Source organism: Drosophila mauritiana, chromosome 2R, assembly GCF_004382145.1.
Source record: "Drosophila mauritiana strain mau12 chromosome 2R, ASM438214v1, whole genome shotgun sequence".
Lineage (NCBI taxonomy): Eukaryota > Metazoa > Arthropoda > Insecta > Diptera > Drosophilidae > Drosophila > Drosophila mauritiana.
Genome location: NC_046668.1, coordinates 21,488,084 through 21,504,932, shown reverse-complemented (window position 1 = coordinate 21,504,932; position 16,849 = coordinate 21,488,084). Strand labels below are relative to the sequence as shown.

The following is a 16,849-nucleotide window of genomic DNA, read 5'->3' as shown; positions in this document are numbered from 1 at the left end:
CTATGCCACACACACACTCGAAAGGGACAGCCTTTTGCCACGCTGGCCAAAAGGTTCATGCCATGCCCCTAACGAGGCTATATCTAATCAAATATGCAACCTTTTTTAGTCGGCTAAACTGATTTCATGGCTGCGATAAGCAAATATCTGCCATTCCCAACAAATTACTTGTTAACAAGTGCATTTTAATGTTCGGCTTTTTGGCCAAATTGTGGCACATGTGTGTGTGCTTTGTGATTTTATTTCCCCGTCTGTTTTTGCGGATGGAGTGGCCACAACTGAAATTCATGTGGCCCATAAAAAAACCGACTAAACACAAGCCTACAAATGGCAATGGCCAAAGCCCCCACTTAACGCTTGTTTTGGTGAGTGTGTGTTTTGGCCAATTGGAACAGAAAATTGTGAAATGCTTTTTGTGCCCTGTGATTGCGGCCCTTTTTTTTCCGGCTCTGCTGCCCGATTTCAATGTAATTTGAACATGCAAACGGTATGCTTAACTGCAATACTGATTCTGGCCAAAAAAAAAGGGTGCTACAAATGGAAATGGAACTGAGAACATAGTTGCAACTCATTCCATTTATTTTGGCATTTTTAAAAGAATTTTATTCTAATTTTTAAGCCCTTCAATGACTACCATTTACAAACAATTTACTCACCATTCCAAATTAGTCACACAGATAATGGCACATAAAAATCATAATGTTTTTTATGGGTTGTCCATCAAAAAGGGCGCTCAATCATAGTTCACCAAGTTAACTGGCACTTTTCACATTTCCCTTATGACACTTTGATTACCCCCCGTATAATTGAAAATTGGATTCAACTTCTAAAGCATTTCATGGATTACCACGTTAAATTTTGATCTAATTAAATGCATTGGCTTCGATTTCCATTCAAAGAACTCCTGCTATTTACGAGAGTATTTCAATAAAAAAAAAGGTCGGAAAACGCTTTGAATAAAATAATCCGGGGGAGGCTAAAAAATCAAAACGCGAAGAGGTCGCAGCTGTTTTGACGCACAAATAATCCATTAATTCAATAAATGTGTAGCGCGGGTTTTTATCTTTTTACACTTTTTCTTGGCACCATTCGCGCCGCTCTCGCTGGAAGTCAAATATTTGTACAATAATTTGTGGAAAAATGCTGGCGACGCTCGGGGAAAACAGCAGCATCTGGTGACGAAATCAAAACCGATCCCTGACCGGGCCTAAGCACTCCTGCAAATACGGAAAGGACCTCCGCCGCTCTCGCTGCTCATTTTAATCTTTGATTTTCGGCGATATTGGCGGAGGACATCCCAGGACATGCCAGTACCCTCGGCCCTAGAGCCACAACAGGAGCTCAGCACACAGACATGGTCGGGAAATGAAAACATGGAAATACTTGAAAAATTACTCACCCGCAGCGGCGGCGCTGAGCCCAGATCCCAGCAGTCCCAATGAATGAATGAAAAATTTGTGGAAAATCCCGGGGAAAACATGTTGAGCAAACACACACACACACATATGCATGTGGGAAGCCAGCGGGTGCGGGCGAGGATTTGGGCATGGCTACGGTTACGGGCACATCGGATGGCCAGCGGGTGGCTCAAAAATCAATGGGCTCAAAATATTAAAGCGCTCGATTTTCATGTTTTCCAGTTTGCCAAAGAGTCCTACCCCTTTGCCACGCCCCTCTCGATTTCCGTGTGTGCTCCGATTTCGATTCCGATTCTGATTCCGCTTGAGATTGCCGTTTGTGCATTGGCGGCTGCCTTTTCGATTTGTAAATTGGCACTCAATGAATCAATGGATTTCGCCTCATTTTTGGTTCAGATCGCAGTGGTCAGCGAGGGTGGACCAAGCAGTTGGGGAAAGTGGAAACAAAGTAATGTTCAATATTAATTAAATAGAATAGAATATAGCTCTATAGAGTAGAGCACTTGAGATACTAAATTGAATTGCATAAATCATATTTGTTATATATTTCCATACCCTATAGAAACTTTTCGTTCCACCCCCTGTGCACCTCCATGTGTGCTCCACATACAAATCAGTCAAAGTGTTTTCGGCCTTTTCACCGACTTTATTTCGAACACTGAACACCCTTGATGTGCTGAGCCGCCTGCTCTCATATTTGTGTGGGGATTTCGAGGAGATTTTGTGGAATGTACTTGACCTGGGCGGATATTTTAGCAGGGGCAGGGACAATAAACTGGTAAAAGTGCAGTCTGGCTTCAAAATCCGGGCGAGTGAGTGCGTTCTGGTGGGATGTCCTGCCTTTGAGCCTGTGGCCGTGACTGTGGATTCGCCGCGAGTGTCCTTTTCCCCGTTTTAGCGAGCGAACGTGTGGCATGCCCCATTTATGCGCTGATATGCGGAATTATGCTGAAATCACGTTCCCACACAAAAATGTAATGGAAACAGCAGGAGGCTGAGGAGAAGGAGCAGCAGGAAGGGGTAAACGGGAGCGGGTTAGGATAAGAGGTTTCCTCCTCTGCTGCATGTGGAAAATCTCAGCCACCAAGAAAAGTGCTTCCTGCATAAGCGATTTTCCGCTTTGATGTTGTTTTTTGTTATGCTGTTTTTGTTTTTCTGTGTATTATTGTGTTTGTGCCTTGTTCTTTTTCGGGAAATGCTTTCAACTATTTTTATAGCAGCAGTAGTGGCTCAAAAATAGAGAGCAAGGAGCAGAAAACCCAGTATTTACTTAGTTCCCTTCGCTTGGAAATCGATAGTAATCCACTTGATCGATACCGTCGTCTTGCGGAGTGAATTGGTAATTTGACAAAATTATATGACATGGGAAAACCAATTTGGAGCTAGGGATACTAATTTGGCTCGACTTGTGTGGTCTCACAAGTCATTGAAATCAATTTTTAATGTTATTAGGGGGAAAGTTCGAGTGAAAGTGAGAAAGAAGGCACTTGGCTCAAAATACCCTGCAATCAGTACTTCTGCTTATTACCCACTAAATAATTCATTGAACTTCGAGCAGCCACGTTAAATCCATAGCTGTCGTTTAAGTTCCTTATCTAACAAGATTAGTTTCAAGGTTTATATTTGGAGATAACCTCGCTTAATTCTTGCTACTAAAGGGCTTAAGACTGAAACGTTTATAAAAATCTGATTTAAAATCAATTGGCTGACGCTTTTAACCCCTTTTTTCTGGCTTATGGCCAAGTTAACGATCACACCTCGAAGGGGCAGTAACTGTCACCTCATTTCCATCACAATGTGGGCTGCAAACGACTTGGAATTAATGGGCCAGTGTGTGTGATTGGGCTAGAATTCCATCCGACACATGATGCCAATCAATGGGCACTTTTATTGCCCCTGCCGCATAAACCTCGATTTCATGAGAGTCACTTACTTAGATGATGGTGCACACTGAAACAAACTCTTCATCCCAACAATAAAATGGTAATTAAAGTAATGATCTAGGGTTGCATGTCATATTACACGTTAAATACTTGTTAGATGGATAAACCAATTCCTGGATTTCCTGAATGCCAAGTAAATGCAAACATTTTTCCTTGTGCACCATCCTCCTTCGCCATGATAAATGGTGGGCGTGTGGAAATCAGGAGGGAAATCACCTCTCCGGAGGGATGATGACATGGCAAGTGACATGGCCAAAATCAAATCATTGTCTCAGCGGCGGAGGGAAAATCGCCCCCGCATTCCGATTTCCTTCAAATTAACTCGAGGAAAATGGAGAGAAAGGATGCTGAAAAATAATGGAGATTTATCAATCGCATTATCTAGCCATCAATCTTGTCAAAAACTGATAGATGAGCCATTATCTGACAAATTATCTGTCGCGCGTGTGTGTGTTCGATGGGTTTGAGATTTACAAATTAGAGTCGTTCGGCCCATAAATATTCTCCAACCGATTGATGGGTGGATTTTCCAGGAAAAGTCAGCAATCGCAGTGGGGGTACAGCTCCCTTCCAATCGCTGCATTACAAAAACAGGACAAAAGCGTGTGTTACTGCCTTGGAATACATTTATAAAAGCACAGCTCAAGAAGTATCTACGATTGGAAACGCTATAGTTTTGATCTTTCCGCCAATGACGTGGACTTCGTAGTGAATGTTTTTGACGATCATAACTGTGGTGGTCGGTTGAGCTGGCAGTTTTGGAACCTTGATGGATTCCTTGGTGCAGTTGAAGGTCCACTGGTCCACCTTGTGCACCCTGGTGAGCAGGTCGAAGCACTGGGCCAACTTGGCTGACCACACGGAAATACTGTCGAAGTTCAGACCTTCGCGCGAATGCAACTTAACCACCTCATTCATATTTCGGAAGGTGCTCAAAGTCATTACGGCCGTCGGCTTGTCGCCGAAATAGAATTGGGGAAAATCCAAGACTATCAGAGGGGATCCCTTCATCCGGCGACCATAGCGCTTCTTCGTATCCGACTCCTCGAACTCCTCGATGTGAATGGTGGAGCAGTTCATGCGGTCGATGAGCTTCACTGTCTTCAGGTAATTGGGATGGTGTTGGATGCGCTCGCTCATCGGCTTCAAGTTGGCTCGGATTTTCTTGATCATCTCGTCCCGTATGGACTCCTCGACCAGAACACTGGCCACCAGTTCAGTGCCAATCGGGTGGATCATGTCCGCGACTATGGCGTCTATAACCTGATCCATGTCCCCACTGGCGAACAGAACCATCATGCGCGGCAGGACCCACGACTTGTGGCTTCCATCCTCCGGATATCTGTGCGCATGTCGCGAAAGTAGGGACATGTAGATGTCCCCAATCACCTCCTCCTCGTTTGGATGGGCTGAATGGTCGGTCATTTTATATCCTCCTCTCACTTGGAATTTAGATATATTGTCTCACAAGCAAAGGCTGCTGCTTCGCCCAAATGGAATCAAATGCTTGAGCTCACTTAAAAATGCAAAAATCACTTTCCGTGGGCCATAAATAATTTCAAGTCCACAGGGAATAAATAATTTGTATAATGGTATTAAATTAAAAAAAAAAAACCGTCGGGCCGGGAAATTTATGAGACGCCTTTTAAAGTGTTTTTGAAACGTTTTTCGCTCCATGAATATTCACGAATAATTTACAACTAGCTGCTCTTAGTTCGGCGCATCTCGGATCCAATTTGTTAATGAAGTTATCAACGGTTGAAGTTAGTTTCCCTCGGATTTCCTATTCCAATTCATTTGCATATCTCGACGAGCACCGCCGCTCTCGTTGTTTATGTTTATGGGTCTTTATAATCTGCCTTTATAGTTTGTTTACTTAATTTTCTGTAGCTTTTTGACATTTTGCTCCAAATTAAAAAGAAGCACATACAACAGACGAGGGTAATATCCAAGGAGGCGGTGGGTGTGGAAAGGCAGGCGCTGACGTATAAATATTCCCATTGCCCATTCCAAAATGAAAATGGAAAAAATTCGAAACAAAAGCCCGAAGTTTTTTTTCGAGCGGAAGTGGCTGCGACGCCGAAAAACAAACAGAATGAAAGCGGGAAAAAAATGCAATGAAAACAAAAATAATAATAGCAGCCAAAAATGGGAATACGAATATTGCTGTTCCACTTTTTTTAGGACTAGATCGTGGAGCGTGGAAAGTGAAATGAAAATGCAGCGAAATGCACATAAATTTAGTTTCAATTTCACATAAATCGGCATGGCTTTAAATGTTAAGCGGACTTAGAGAAATGTTGGTAACTTTATTAAACATTGACTGATAAACTTAATTTAACTTTTAAGAAGCTGCTGTGATGCATGGCTATTTCTCCATATTCTCGATGGGAGCTGTTCCCGTTTCAATTGCGCCCATTCATGGCTCCTAAGTGGCTGAAATGTTTTTGTGCCACATTATTAATGATCAACAAATTCCCCTGGCATTTCGCGCGTTTCATTTTGAAGTTGCCACGTGCGCGGGGGGAAAAGCGAAACGGAAAACTTGACACTGTGCCGCACGATCCACCCCCGAATCTTGGAATATATATGCGTATATATTTTTGTCATGATCCAGTGCCCAGAGTCACATGGCATCCATCCCCCATTTCAGAGTGTCAGTCCCTTGTTGCGTTGGTGAGACGAAATGATTTTGAGTAATTTATTTTATAGTCGCGCTGAAGTATTTATTATTTTGAAAAGCGCCGAACAATGCCATGATTAATTTCGCTGCATGTGGAGCAAGTGGCCAACCGCACCGTCCCCCTCCACCGCCTGCCCTGCCCCAGTGGCTCCCCTAATCCCTCGGAAAATTCCTTGCGGCATCGAAAGTTTTTCTTCTCTTTTTCGGCTGCCATTGATTGCCGAACATATTTGGGTTGCTGCCGCTGTTTCTTTTTTCTTTGGGGGTTCTGCGTGTTATTTATTCGATTTGATTTTGGGTCCTCCGTTCCGTCTCCCCAAACACACTCCCCCTCCCCTCCGCAGTCAGTAATGCGGGGTAAACTGATGGTTCCACAACCAAAGATGTAATATCAAATGATTATAATTTAACTGATTTTCATATTCCTTATAAATGTATCTAGTTATATAGTTATGCATAAAACCCACATATGCTGTTGATCTGTATGTATACAGTCATTGATTTTTTTCAGTGTAGCACAATCTGGCCTAATCTAAGCATCTGGGTTGTATTCTTTCTACCACCGCTGTATGCTGTTTGTCTTGGTCTTTTTTTCATCCGCCCCTTGGGCTATAATTCAGAATCAATCGTTATGCTTTTGGCAGCTTGCAAATTTTTCTTTATTATATCATATTAATTTTATGAGTCTTGTTTTTCCTAAACCGGCTTAGCCGCCCAACCCCAGTCGCTATCGTTTCCTCGTTGGTTTATTGCATTTAAACGATATTTTTCATATCAATGAAGCTCTCATATCGGCTAACACACACACACACACACGCAGAAGCAGCAGGAAAGGAAAACAAAAGCGGAGGAAAAAGTTTGCTAAATTTCCTAAAGTCATGCAAACATTTTTTTACATATATCGATTTTCCGCTGGACGAGGTCGACGGGGGTGAGCCCGGGGTCGGTCTTGTTATGACAGGCTCAAATTGGGTGCTATCAAAATTATATATTATTTTGCATAATATCTTCTTCTCCGGCTCGAAGTCTCTAGGATAGGTAATTTGATGCGGCATGAATTTCATGTCCCACAACGATTAGGTTTTCCCGACGCCCACCCACCCCACCGCCCATCATCAAACGACGGCCTCTTTTTTGAAGTGGGTGCACTTTCCTCCGCGGCGACTTTAAGAAAACTTTTGGCGAAACTTGGAACGAAGTCCCATTTGTTTGGGGAGCAGCACTTAAGCACTCTGATTGTCTGAGCTTTGTCAAAGGTGGAACGCCAGGTGTCTCGCTGGCAAGCAGAAGGGGTCGGGAAAACCCGAATGAAGTTCCCACTTACTCATCTTAATGCAGTCTGAAAGCTTCGCTTTTCGCAGACAAACAGGAAAAGCAGCAAAGGATGCACTCGGAAAATTTAATCAGTCGATAAGTGGAAAGCGGCGTGGATGCTACTCCAAAAGTAGCATATGAAACTAAGTACCCGTTTCGGTGAAAAATTCAAACTAACTTAAACTGAATGTTTAAGGAACTTAGTATAATCCTTTTAGCTAAAAAATGCCTCGTTTGAGTACATTTGGAGTAGAAGTGCTGCAAGAGGGTAGAAAGCTTAAATAATATTTCCATTTACGGCATTGACTTTTGCTCTGTGTGGCACTACAAAAGGAAACTACCGCCAGGGAAATGGGCCAAGAGGGTAAAAACGCAGCGAGAAAAATTCCTTTAGGTGTCGAACCATTTATGACCTGCCATAAACACGTGTAAATCCCGTTCATTATGGAAAAGTCACGATTTCTAGTGTCAATATCGTAAATACAGACAACCCCGACTCGGAAAGAACTCCGACCTCTCCATTTGGCTTTCCCAACTTGCCCCATTGGGGCAATAAAAGCGAGAACCCAATTGCAGCTCCCACATATGTAATCGGGATCCATCCATCTATCTATATATCTATCTATCTATCTATTTGTCCGTCCATCCATCCGGCCGTGTGTCCGTGTAACCGCGTATCCGTATCTTGAGCGCTACACTCGATTACCCGCTCGGCGATCTAATCACTTTGAGTGATGGCTCCGCTGCACCGAGACTACTCCGTCTGGCACCGAGACTTGGACTATCCGTATCCGAGTCTCTATCTGGGCACCTCCACCGCCTTCCAGACGGACTATCTTCGGCCGTTGCGTGTTCTGTTTGCATTTTACAAATGTCAACAAAGGCAAATGCACTTTGAGGCACTATTAGTGGTCAGGTGGGGTTGATAAGTCGGCGGAGGAAGGAGACTGCTGATGGATGGACGGCCGGGTGAAGCGATAAGTGGAACCTTCAGCACCGCGTCAACACTAAAGCGAATGTTTAACAAACCCAAAATTCTCAATGTTATAGAACTAAGGCGAATTACTGGCGTTTCTCTTGTTTATTACACATTCAAAGGTTTATATCGCAGTGTATCATATCGGTGGTGGGTGGCTCTAGTGCTATAATATATAAGATGCCCCCGCTCGGCTAAGTAATCCATCACAAAATTAGTTCGGCTGCCACGAATGCAGCGAGAGTTAGATTTTTCAACCAAGATTATGATAAAGTTAAGCCAAGCGGTGAAAATATAAGTACATATATACCAAGTAGTAGGTGGTGTGCTGTATATAAATATTAATTTAAGGCAATGCCAACTAAGGTAAAAAAGTGGATGTATATGGGTTGGATGGGTGATGTGGGTCAGACATGGCTACTGCCGCAAAAGTAGTAAGGGATTTCTTTAAATTATATTTGCCGGTGTGCTTAGGAACATAAAATCCAGGATCTGCTTAACAATTATGCATTAAACAAACATCGGCGTAACGATGGAACTCACTTTACATTGAACGCATTGACCCACAGCCAACAAAAAGCTGAAACTGACCTCACTTATCCCCAGCCCCATTTCCGACATTTATCCGACCTCAATTTCTTCAATATTCGGACGTATCCCCAGAGGATCCCCTCGGGCTCCTCTTTCCAATTGAAAAATACAAAAATACCCCTGAGAAGCGGGCCAAACCGTCTTCATGTTGCTCCTTCATGCATAATAGTAATTTGCCAAGGGCCGAAGCCCAAAGTCAATCCAATGAAAATCAAATAAAATAACTCAGAGCTTCTGCGAGGGAAAGCGAGGGTCTAACGAGTATTTTCCATATTTTACAACTTCCCGGGCAGTGGGAATAACAAAGCAACTTTATTGGGAACGGGAGCCACTCAGAACCAAGCCCTGCTAATTTCGGACTTAATTTAGGTGACTCTGTCACTCGTTCCACTGGCCAATTTCCCCCACTTTGGGCCATAAAGCAATCGGCAATCGTATTATTGGCATTATGAGCGACCCCGCCCCCCAAGCCATTTCAACATCCGCCCACGACATTTTGATGGAGGCGCCTAAGACTCGACAAATGCCGCCTACAGGAAATATTAAAGCTCCAATCGACAACATCGACTGAAACGACTGGAACGACTAAACTTGGGGTCATAAATGGCCAGTGGATCGCAAATTGTCATTGGTCACGTGCAGGGAAAGGGAAGTGGCAAGCAAGAGGGGGGACTGGTTGGATCCCTGCCCACTTTGTTGCCGTTGTTATTTGACAATATAGAAATAAAGGAAATAAAGCGAGCCAAGACAAGGCTACAAAAAGAATGGAAAAATCAAAGGAACATTTTACGACAATTGCCGTTGCTGTGGATGTTGCTGTTGCTGTGTTGCAAGTTGCTGCTGTACAAATTGCTGCTGTTGGCGATGGTGTCGTTTGAGTCATTGGCAATTTGTCGCCAGCAATTGTTGGTGGAGCAGCAGGCAGGTGCCGTGTTCTGTGGGTGGGAATCCACTTGTGGGCACTGCTTTCCAGCTCACTATTTGCGCCCCTCCTCCATCGCGAGAATGCAGTGTAAACATATCTAATTTGATTTATTTCCTGCAGCATGGGCTGCTGTTTGTTGTGCTCTCGTTGGCGCCAAGGAAAAGCTTCAAAGATCTCACACTGGGATTTTCACAGGCTTTCGCCCATATCTTTGCCCAATCCCCCGCAGCGTTGGGCAATACAAATGATCTGAACAATTGCCCCATCGACAGGAGGGGGCCAGCGATCGGGATCACTTGAGGCTATTGTCAAAATATTTTCACAGTTGCAGTCAAAGCAAACAAATAAATAAATAAATAGCCGGCGGCGGATGGACGCGCTGGCTGGGATTTAAATGGATGACTGATTGACTGGGTAATGGCCAAGTGCCGTGGCCATTGTTTGTTTTCATAAAAGTTCTAAATGAGCTTAGCGAATGGGGCTGCATGGATGCTTTTCGCCGCGGGGATGCAATGGAGCGGGAAAATCCCATCCAGAGGTTAAATGCATTTTCCCGGAATATAAATTCGATGTTTTTCTATTTAGCACGCTCTTTCCGCCACGTTTCATCCGCTTTTAATTTAAACTGAATCTCTGCACTTGAGTTTTTTAAATTTAAATTTTTATAGTTAGTTTCTATACGAAGCGAGTGAGAATTGAATACAACGCCAGTAATCTTTATATACTTTTCTTAATTTTCCAAAGATTTTATTCCTCTGTACATGACTATAAATTTTATTCTTTGACTGAGCTGTGAACTGATAGGAAATATGCGGAAGGGGTAACTCCCCCGACAACATCATAGAATGAACATTTTATTATCGCTTTCCAAGAACCCCGAACACAGGAACATTGAATATGACACATGATTCCATATTCCACGAACCTGAATAAATTCCCCAGCTGCCGCCCGCTGCCTCCAAAATCGAGTGCTGGGGAAACCAGAATTGGTTCTTCGGCGTGGTGATCTCCATCAGTCGGAAATGTATATATATGAAAATGTCTGTTTTTGAGGAAGAGGATCCAACAACTTGGCCCTATCATGTTGACGCCCACTTAAAGTGGCACAATTATGAGGCGACAACATCGGACGCGTAAGGCGCAACATCTTGAGGCGCGGCGATCCGCTTAATTATAGAATACATGATGCGGGAAATTTGTTGCACGCACCATTAGCGGCCAAATGTCCGACAGTCAGGCAACAGACCCGACTAAATTTGTCAAAATATTGCCGTTCCGATGGAAATAGAGAATTGGAGCGAAAAAAAAGAAACACTGAAATGCACTTCTGGCACACTGGGCGATCGCTCCATCAATACGAGGGCATGTGACAATAAATCTTTTCAGAGGCCCCACATCCCGATTTCCATTTCCGACGGACTTCAAAGTTTTCGGACAAAGATCGATTGCAAAAGTTGCGAGTCGAGTGTGTGAACATTTGTTGCACGGACTCTGCAATTAGTAATTGAACTCTTCTGAAACTAATCACTTTGATCTGCTGACCCAAATCCAAATACAAATCCCATTCCGGAGCCATAACAAATTGCATTTGGCCCCAATGAGTTATATCATTCATCCGATTACCAATTGCTTCAATTTTATTTTATTTTTGTTTCGTGGCGCCTCGCCCTCTTGACTCTGCCCCCTCCCCCCGCTCCATCGACCATGTGGCATCTAATTTATTTGAGTGTGTTTATGCATATCGGTAGAGGATTCCGATTTCGATTCCGATTTGGATTGCCTAATGGCAAATGTTACTTATGGCGCTCGGAAATCCGGAAATGCCTATGAAACCGCGCAAAGAAATGGAAATCGATGAATTCGGACATTCTAGATTGGGCAATTCTATTCATTATTACCTAAACAGATTACAATTTTCATCGCCGTACTATTCTAATAAATTGTATGATTTCCATAGCACCCAATCAGACCCATCTGCATTGCATTGCGCATATGCCAATAATACGGATTCCCATTTTCATACTCCCGTGTGCTAATCGTTATAAAATGCCCATTAATCGAACTGAAACGCATTAAAGTAATTGAATTTCAGTACAAATAAACAGGAAGAGCCGTCCCATCGCCAGTGCAGGGGGCACCTAGCCAGCTAATCTAGATAAATATTGATTAATATTTGGAAAGGCATTCGATGGCTCCCCCATTGGGGTGGGGGGGCCCACCCAATAAAGTTACGGGGGACTTGGCGCTGGGTTCTCCACATCCACATATAGGCACGTACGACACGCCCTCTGAGGCCAAGCCGTTGTTGCTGCTGCTGGTGTTGCAATACAAAATATGGAAAATATAATTTGTATAATTACAATGCCCTCTGATAATACCAAATACCAATCAACAACAACACACTGCGTTGGCTCAATGAAGTCTAAGTTGTTTGCGGGGGGCTCTAAGCTGCCAACACCCAAAATAGTGAGGAGTCGTTTAACGAGGTTCGATTAAAATTAACTGACAATTAAAGTATATATGCGGACTAACGAACTTAGAATAGTTTTATAGAGGCAAGGCTTTTTTTTGCTTAGAAATTGCCGCACTTTCGTGTCACGCGCCCATCTCCAAATAGCGACGACTAATTGAAGACCGCTCCGCCCCCCATTTTGCCCCCCTGGGCGGCGGCACGCACAGCGCGGTGCCATCGAATGGAAATAGATGTCGCCGCAGAGGGAACCTCGCCCAAATCGACCTGGTCCGTGCGGAACTGCGGTGGAGCGTGGCGCGGAGGCGCCACTCGCTGCGCCGATGATGTCTCCATGTCGGAATCCGCACAATGGAGTGACCGCCTGGCGCTTGAGCCCTTTCAGCGAACCCGCTTTATCATCAAAGGGAAATCAAGCTGTCAGTCAATTTATAGTTGTACCCACATCCACGCACGGAGGACGGGTGGCGATGTGGCTGGTGATAGGGCCAGGTCAGAGGTCACATATTTCAATTAGGCGAAGCCGCACGAGCGAATAAAGCCATTGGAAATGCGATAGCCGGGGCTAACTCATAAAGTACCTTGACCTATGCTAATTCTACAATCTATTTGCCTCTTTCAGGACCCCTATCCGAGATTCTGACTGCCGTGGGTTCCGAAGTGGCGCTCCCATGCGATCTGGTGCCCGGAACTGGGATCGTCGACAAGGTGCAGCTGGTCATCTGGTATCGCCAGGGAAACGTGAAGCCCATCTATACGTAAGTTAAAATCATAGAAATCTCACATTAGACTCACTTTTATAAACATTTTAAAAAATATTATTCATTTTTCCATTTATCATAGGACTTTATCCGAAATTAAACCTCTTTCCTTATTTTTACTTACGACTTTTTAACGCAGTCATCTTCCCGCGAAATCCCCTCCAAATCCCTCTAAGCCTTCTTCGTCTCATCACCTAACTTTGCAGCCTCATCCAGTTTGGATTCCGCACATCCCTCGCCCCTGGGATTTCACAGTAACGCCCCGCTAAAGTGTCAGCTAAATGAATTTCACTTAATATTTTCGCTGGGGGGTAGGTTGTGGGTTGAGTTGATATTTCTCTGGAATTAGCCGAGGACCCAAAATGGATTTGACTTCGATACCGTTGGGAACGGCAGCCAATTATAAAGAAACTCCCGGTGTTCAGGGGGCGGGGGGCGTGGACGCCAGAAATCCGTACTGCGGCAGCCAAAGTAGGCGCTAGCTCATTATAAATTCTATTAACGTGAGGCATTTATGTTGAATTTGACGATATATAAACATTACTTACACAGAAGAACCAACGTGAGGGGCGGGGGCTAAAAAGCGATGAAGGTGGGGTTAAGGTAAAAAAGACCCACCCCCTCCTCCTCATCGCTTTATTAGCACTTGAAAAATAATGTGTACGTAATATTTAGCAATTACCAAAGTCATTTGATTGGACGGTCTAATATACATTTTGAGTACTATAATAGTATTGTAAAGTTTTTGTTTATTAAAGTGTCAGCAGTTTCATATGATTTTTAAGCAGGAATTTCATTTTTTCATTATTAACTTTAGTGAATTCTCTTCCATTTTCCCGAGTGTCTTGCTCGCGCATTGGCAATTTTTAACGAGCTCATAGGAAAAGAAAGAAAAGGCATTTTGTGAGGCAGTGTGCCAGGAAATGTCGCAAGTAATGGCGATGCAGGAGATCCTGGCAGATGGGAAATATGTGTGTGTGTGTGTGTGTTTATGGTATGTGTGCTGTATAGACTGACTGATTGGCAGCAGCAATTCGGCTCAAAGGTCTCTCGTTGGCAACTTTATACTTTTGTGCCATTTTCCAGGGAAATCCGAAGAGGTTCCTGAGGTGGGGAGCTGCCTGCCTGGCTGCCAGGTGAAGTCGAGTGGAGTCTCAAGTAGACAGATGCGCAATAGACCAGAAATTGAATTTTATTTCATTTTCCATTAAAATCGTTCGTCTGTTCTCGGGCACACAAATCGATGATGTCAAATCAAAGTGTCAAAGTTCGCTGCCGTAGAATGTGCACTCCTGTGGTCTCAGCTACAGTGCGGCCTCGATTGCAATTACCATTTGGAACGGGGGGAGGGGGCACTTTTACGACCGCATAAAGTTGAGGTTTATGCAGATATCCCCTCCCCAAGCTCCTCTGCACTCAACTGAGTTCTCGCCCGCATTTCCTCTTTATTGTTTTCCATCAATTTTAATTTGCTTTTCCCACACTTCATAAATTTTCCGCTTTCTGTTTGTTGCTTCAAACGCTCTGTTCTGGCTTGCTGGAACTTTCAATATGGCCAAAAGGCTGGCTGGCTGGCAAAGGTCGAGAGATTAATTGCACGAGAAATTTGTTTTCCAATTGCCATGGATTACCCATGGATAACCTCTGTCCCTGTCTCACACTCACTTCGCTACATAATTTAATTATGTTTAAAATCCATTAACAAATTTCCCATCCATCTTGTGCCACTTACTCCTGTTCGGTGGACGCGGTTTTCTCGTTTTCGAGTGCATTTCTCGAAAGTGTGTTTGGAACACTGGCTCCAATGATAAATCATCCAAAGTGGAATGGGGTCTATGATCTATTTGAACTGTGGCATAATCCGGGAGGAACTAGATGATAGCCTAGAGTTTGTTTATCTGAATCGAGTGAATAAAAAGTAGTACAGCCATTAAATGGGTTTTGATAATATTTGTGTGTTTTATTTAGACAAAAAGTTAAATTGGCCAAGTCCCCTAAGAAACTAGAAACCTCAATCTTTGCTTTTTTAGCAAAAGTGTCCCATTTCAGAGCAGTAAAACAAAAAACTTTAAAGGCCAACACGTGCTTTTTATAGCATAAATACTCCAGGCAGCATTTGAATACTTTGTGGGCTCTTTAAAGCTACTTAAAAAGAGGCAGAACAAATAAAAAAAAGCAAAAGAGTCCACAAAGAATTTAATTCATTTGGAAAACAAAGTGATATAAAAATTCAAGGAAATACGAAAATAAAATGGTAATCCGCTTAAGCCAAGAGCGAAATACAACAGGCCTAAATTGATCAATTAATTAATTGAAGTGAACTATAAAATGAAAATGGAAAAACACGATTTTGTGGGCCAAGTGGGCGTGGTGCCTAGGGGGCGTTCGAAGGCATTTACTTAAATAGCAAAAATGTGTTTCTGCTTTATTTTTTATTTTGCAGAGCCCTCACACCCAAAACCCAACAAAAAGAGCAAACAAAGTGCTGAAAACAGGGAAAAAAAAATACAGAACAAAATGAAAAATCAAATTAAAAGACTGAAACCAAATGAAATGTGACCATTTAAAAATGCTAAAAAATGCGGAGATAAAAGCGAAAGCCAATGGAAATCAAAAGTTCTGTAAATGCACTTTACGATTCCTGGTTCTGATTTCGGATTGGGGCCTTTGGGCTGTGCTGACATTTAATGCGGCACTTTGTCAAAATGCATTGGACAAGGCCATAAAACAAAAGCGTTTGGCCATAACAATAAAAACAAAGTTCTCCTCGGCCATTCATGCCCTGCTCCCCTTCCCCGGTATCTATTTTAGTCCACGGATTGTAGTGTAGCTAAAATAGTTTGCCCCAGGGGAAAGCTAATTAGGTATTCCACTTTCAGTGGATTCCCCGGATTTGACACACATTTCCCTGGCCGATGTTGTCTCAATTGTTTGGACAATAAAATCAATGAGCCAGGTTAACACAACTTGGCCTTTTAAGGCCCGGTAATTGAAGGTGTGTATTGGGTATTGGAAAAACGTGTCAAAAGGCCTTTTATGTGTCATTAGTTTCCAGGGAGAAGGAACAAGTTGTGTAGGCTCTAATCAAGTCATTCTTCATTTACAGGAAATATCACTATAAGTATTATGTTATTTATAATTTTTTTATTTTTATTTATTTTATTTCTCCTTACAGCTTCGATGCACGAGGTCGTCCGTTGAATCTGGGCATTCCCTGGGCAGATGAAAGTGTGTTCAACAAGAAGGCCCACTTCCACCACGACACAGATCCTCCTGCCCTGCGGATCAAGAACATCCAAACCGCTGATGCTGGACTCTACAAGTGCCGAGTGGACTTCCACAAGTCACCAACTCGCAACTGGCGCATCAATGTGACAGTGCTAGGTGGGCTCAGCATATAAACCATTTGTTATGTACACAGCCAACGTATTGTCATCTCTACTCCACAGTTCCACCCACTGCACTGACCATCCTGGACCACCATGGGGCTGAGATCCGGGACCAGACGGCAGGACCTTACCTGGAGGGCGACAGCATCGACCTCACCTGCCTCTCGAGCGGCGGAGTTCCTCCTCCGCGGGTCTCCTGGTGGCGGGAGCACGCCCTGATCGACGACTCCTTTCAGGTGCTGCCCGACGGCTCCGTGCGGAATGTCCTGCGCCTCAAGAACATCCAGCGGAAGGATCTCCTCACGGTAAGTCATCCAGCGCTTTTGGACTGCTCGCTTCAAATGTCGTGAGCCATATTTACGGCCTGCACACAAAGAGC

The 16,849-nt window shown here is 43.7% G+C and overlaps 2 protein-coding genes across 2 annotated transcripts in view; one reads left to right on the top strand and one right to left on the bottom strand.

The window, feature by feature from the left end:
* LOC117135863 overlaps positions 1–16,849 on the top strand; it is a 40,940-nt gene that overhangs the window by 14,662 nt on the left and 9,429 nt on the right. The window contains exons 3-5 of the mRNA XM_033296392.1: positions 12,943–13,078; positions 16,257–16,465; positions 16,531–16,775. Coding sequence (XP_033152283.1) covers positions 12,943–13,078; positions 16,257–16,465; positions 16,531–16,775 — 590 coding nt within the window. The remainder of the gene's footprint in view (positions 1–12,942; positions 13,079–16,256; positions 16,466–16,530; positions 16,776–16,849) is intronic.
* LOC117135864 lies at positions 3,943–5,163 on the bottom strand. The gene has a single exon (XM_033296393.1). It carries the CDS (start codon positions 4,784–4,786, stop codon positions 4,004–4,006), a length of 783 nt encoding a protein of 260 aa, XP_033152284.1. The 5' UTR covers positions 4,787–5,163; the 3' UTR covers positions 3,943–4,003.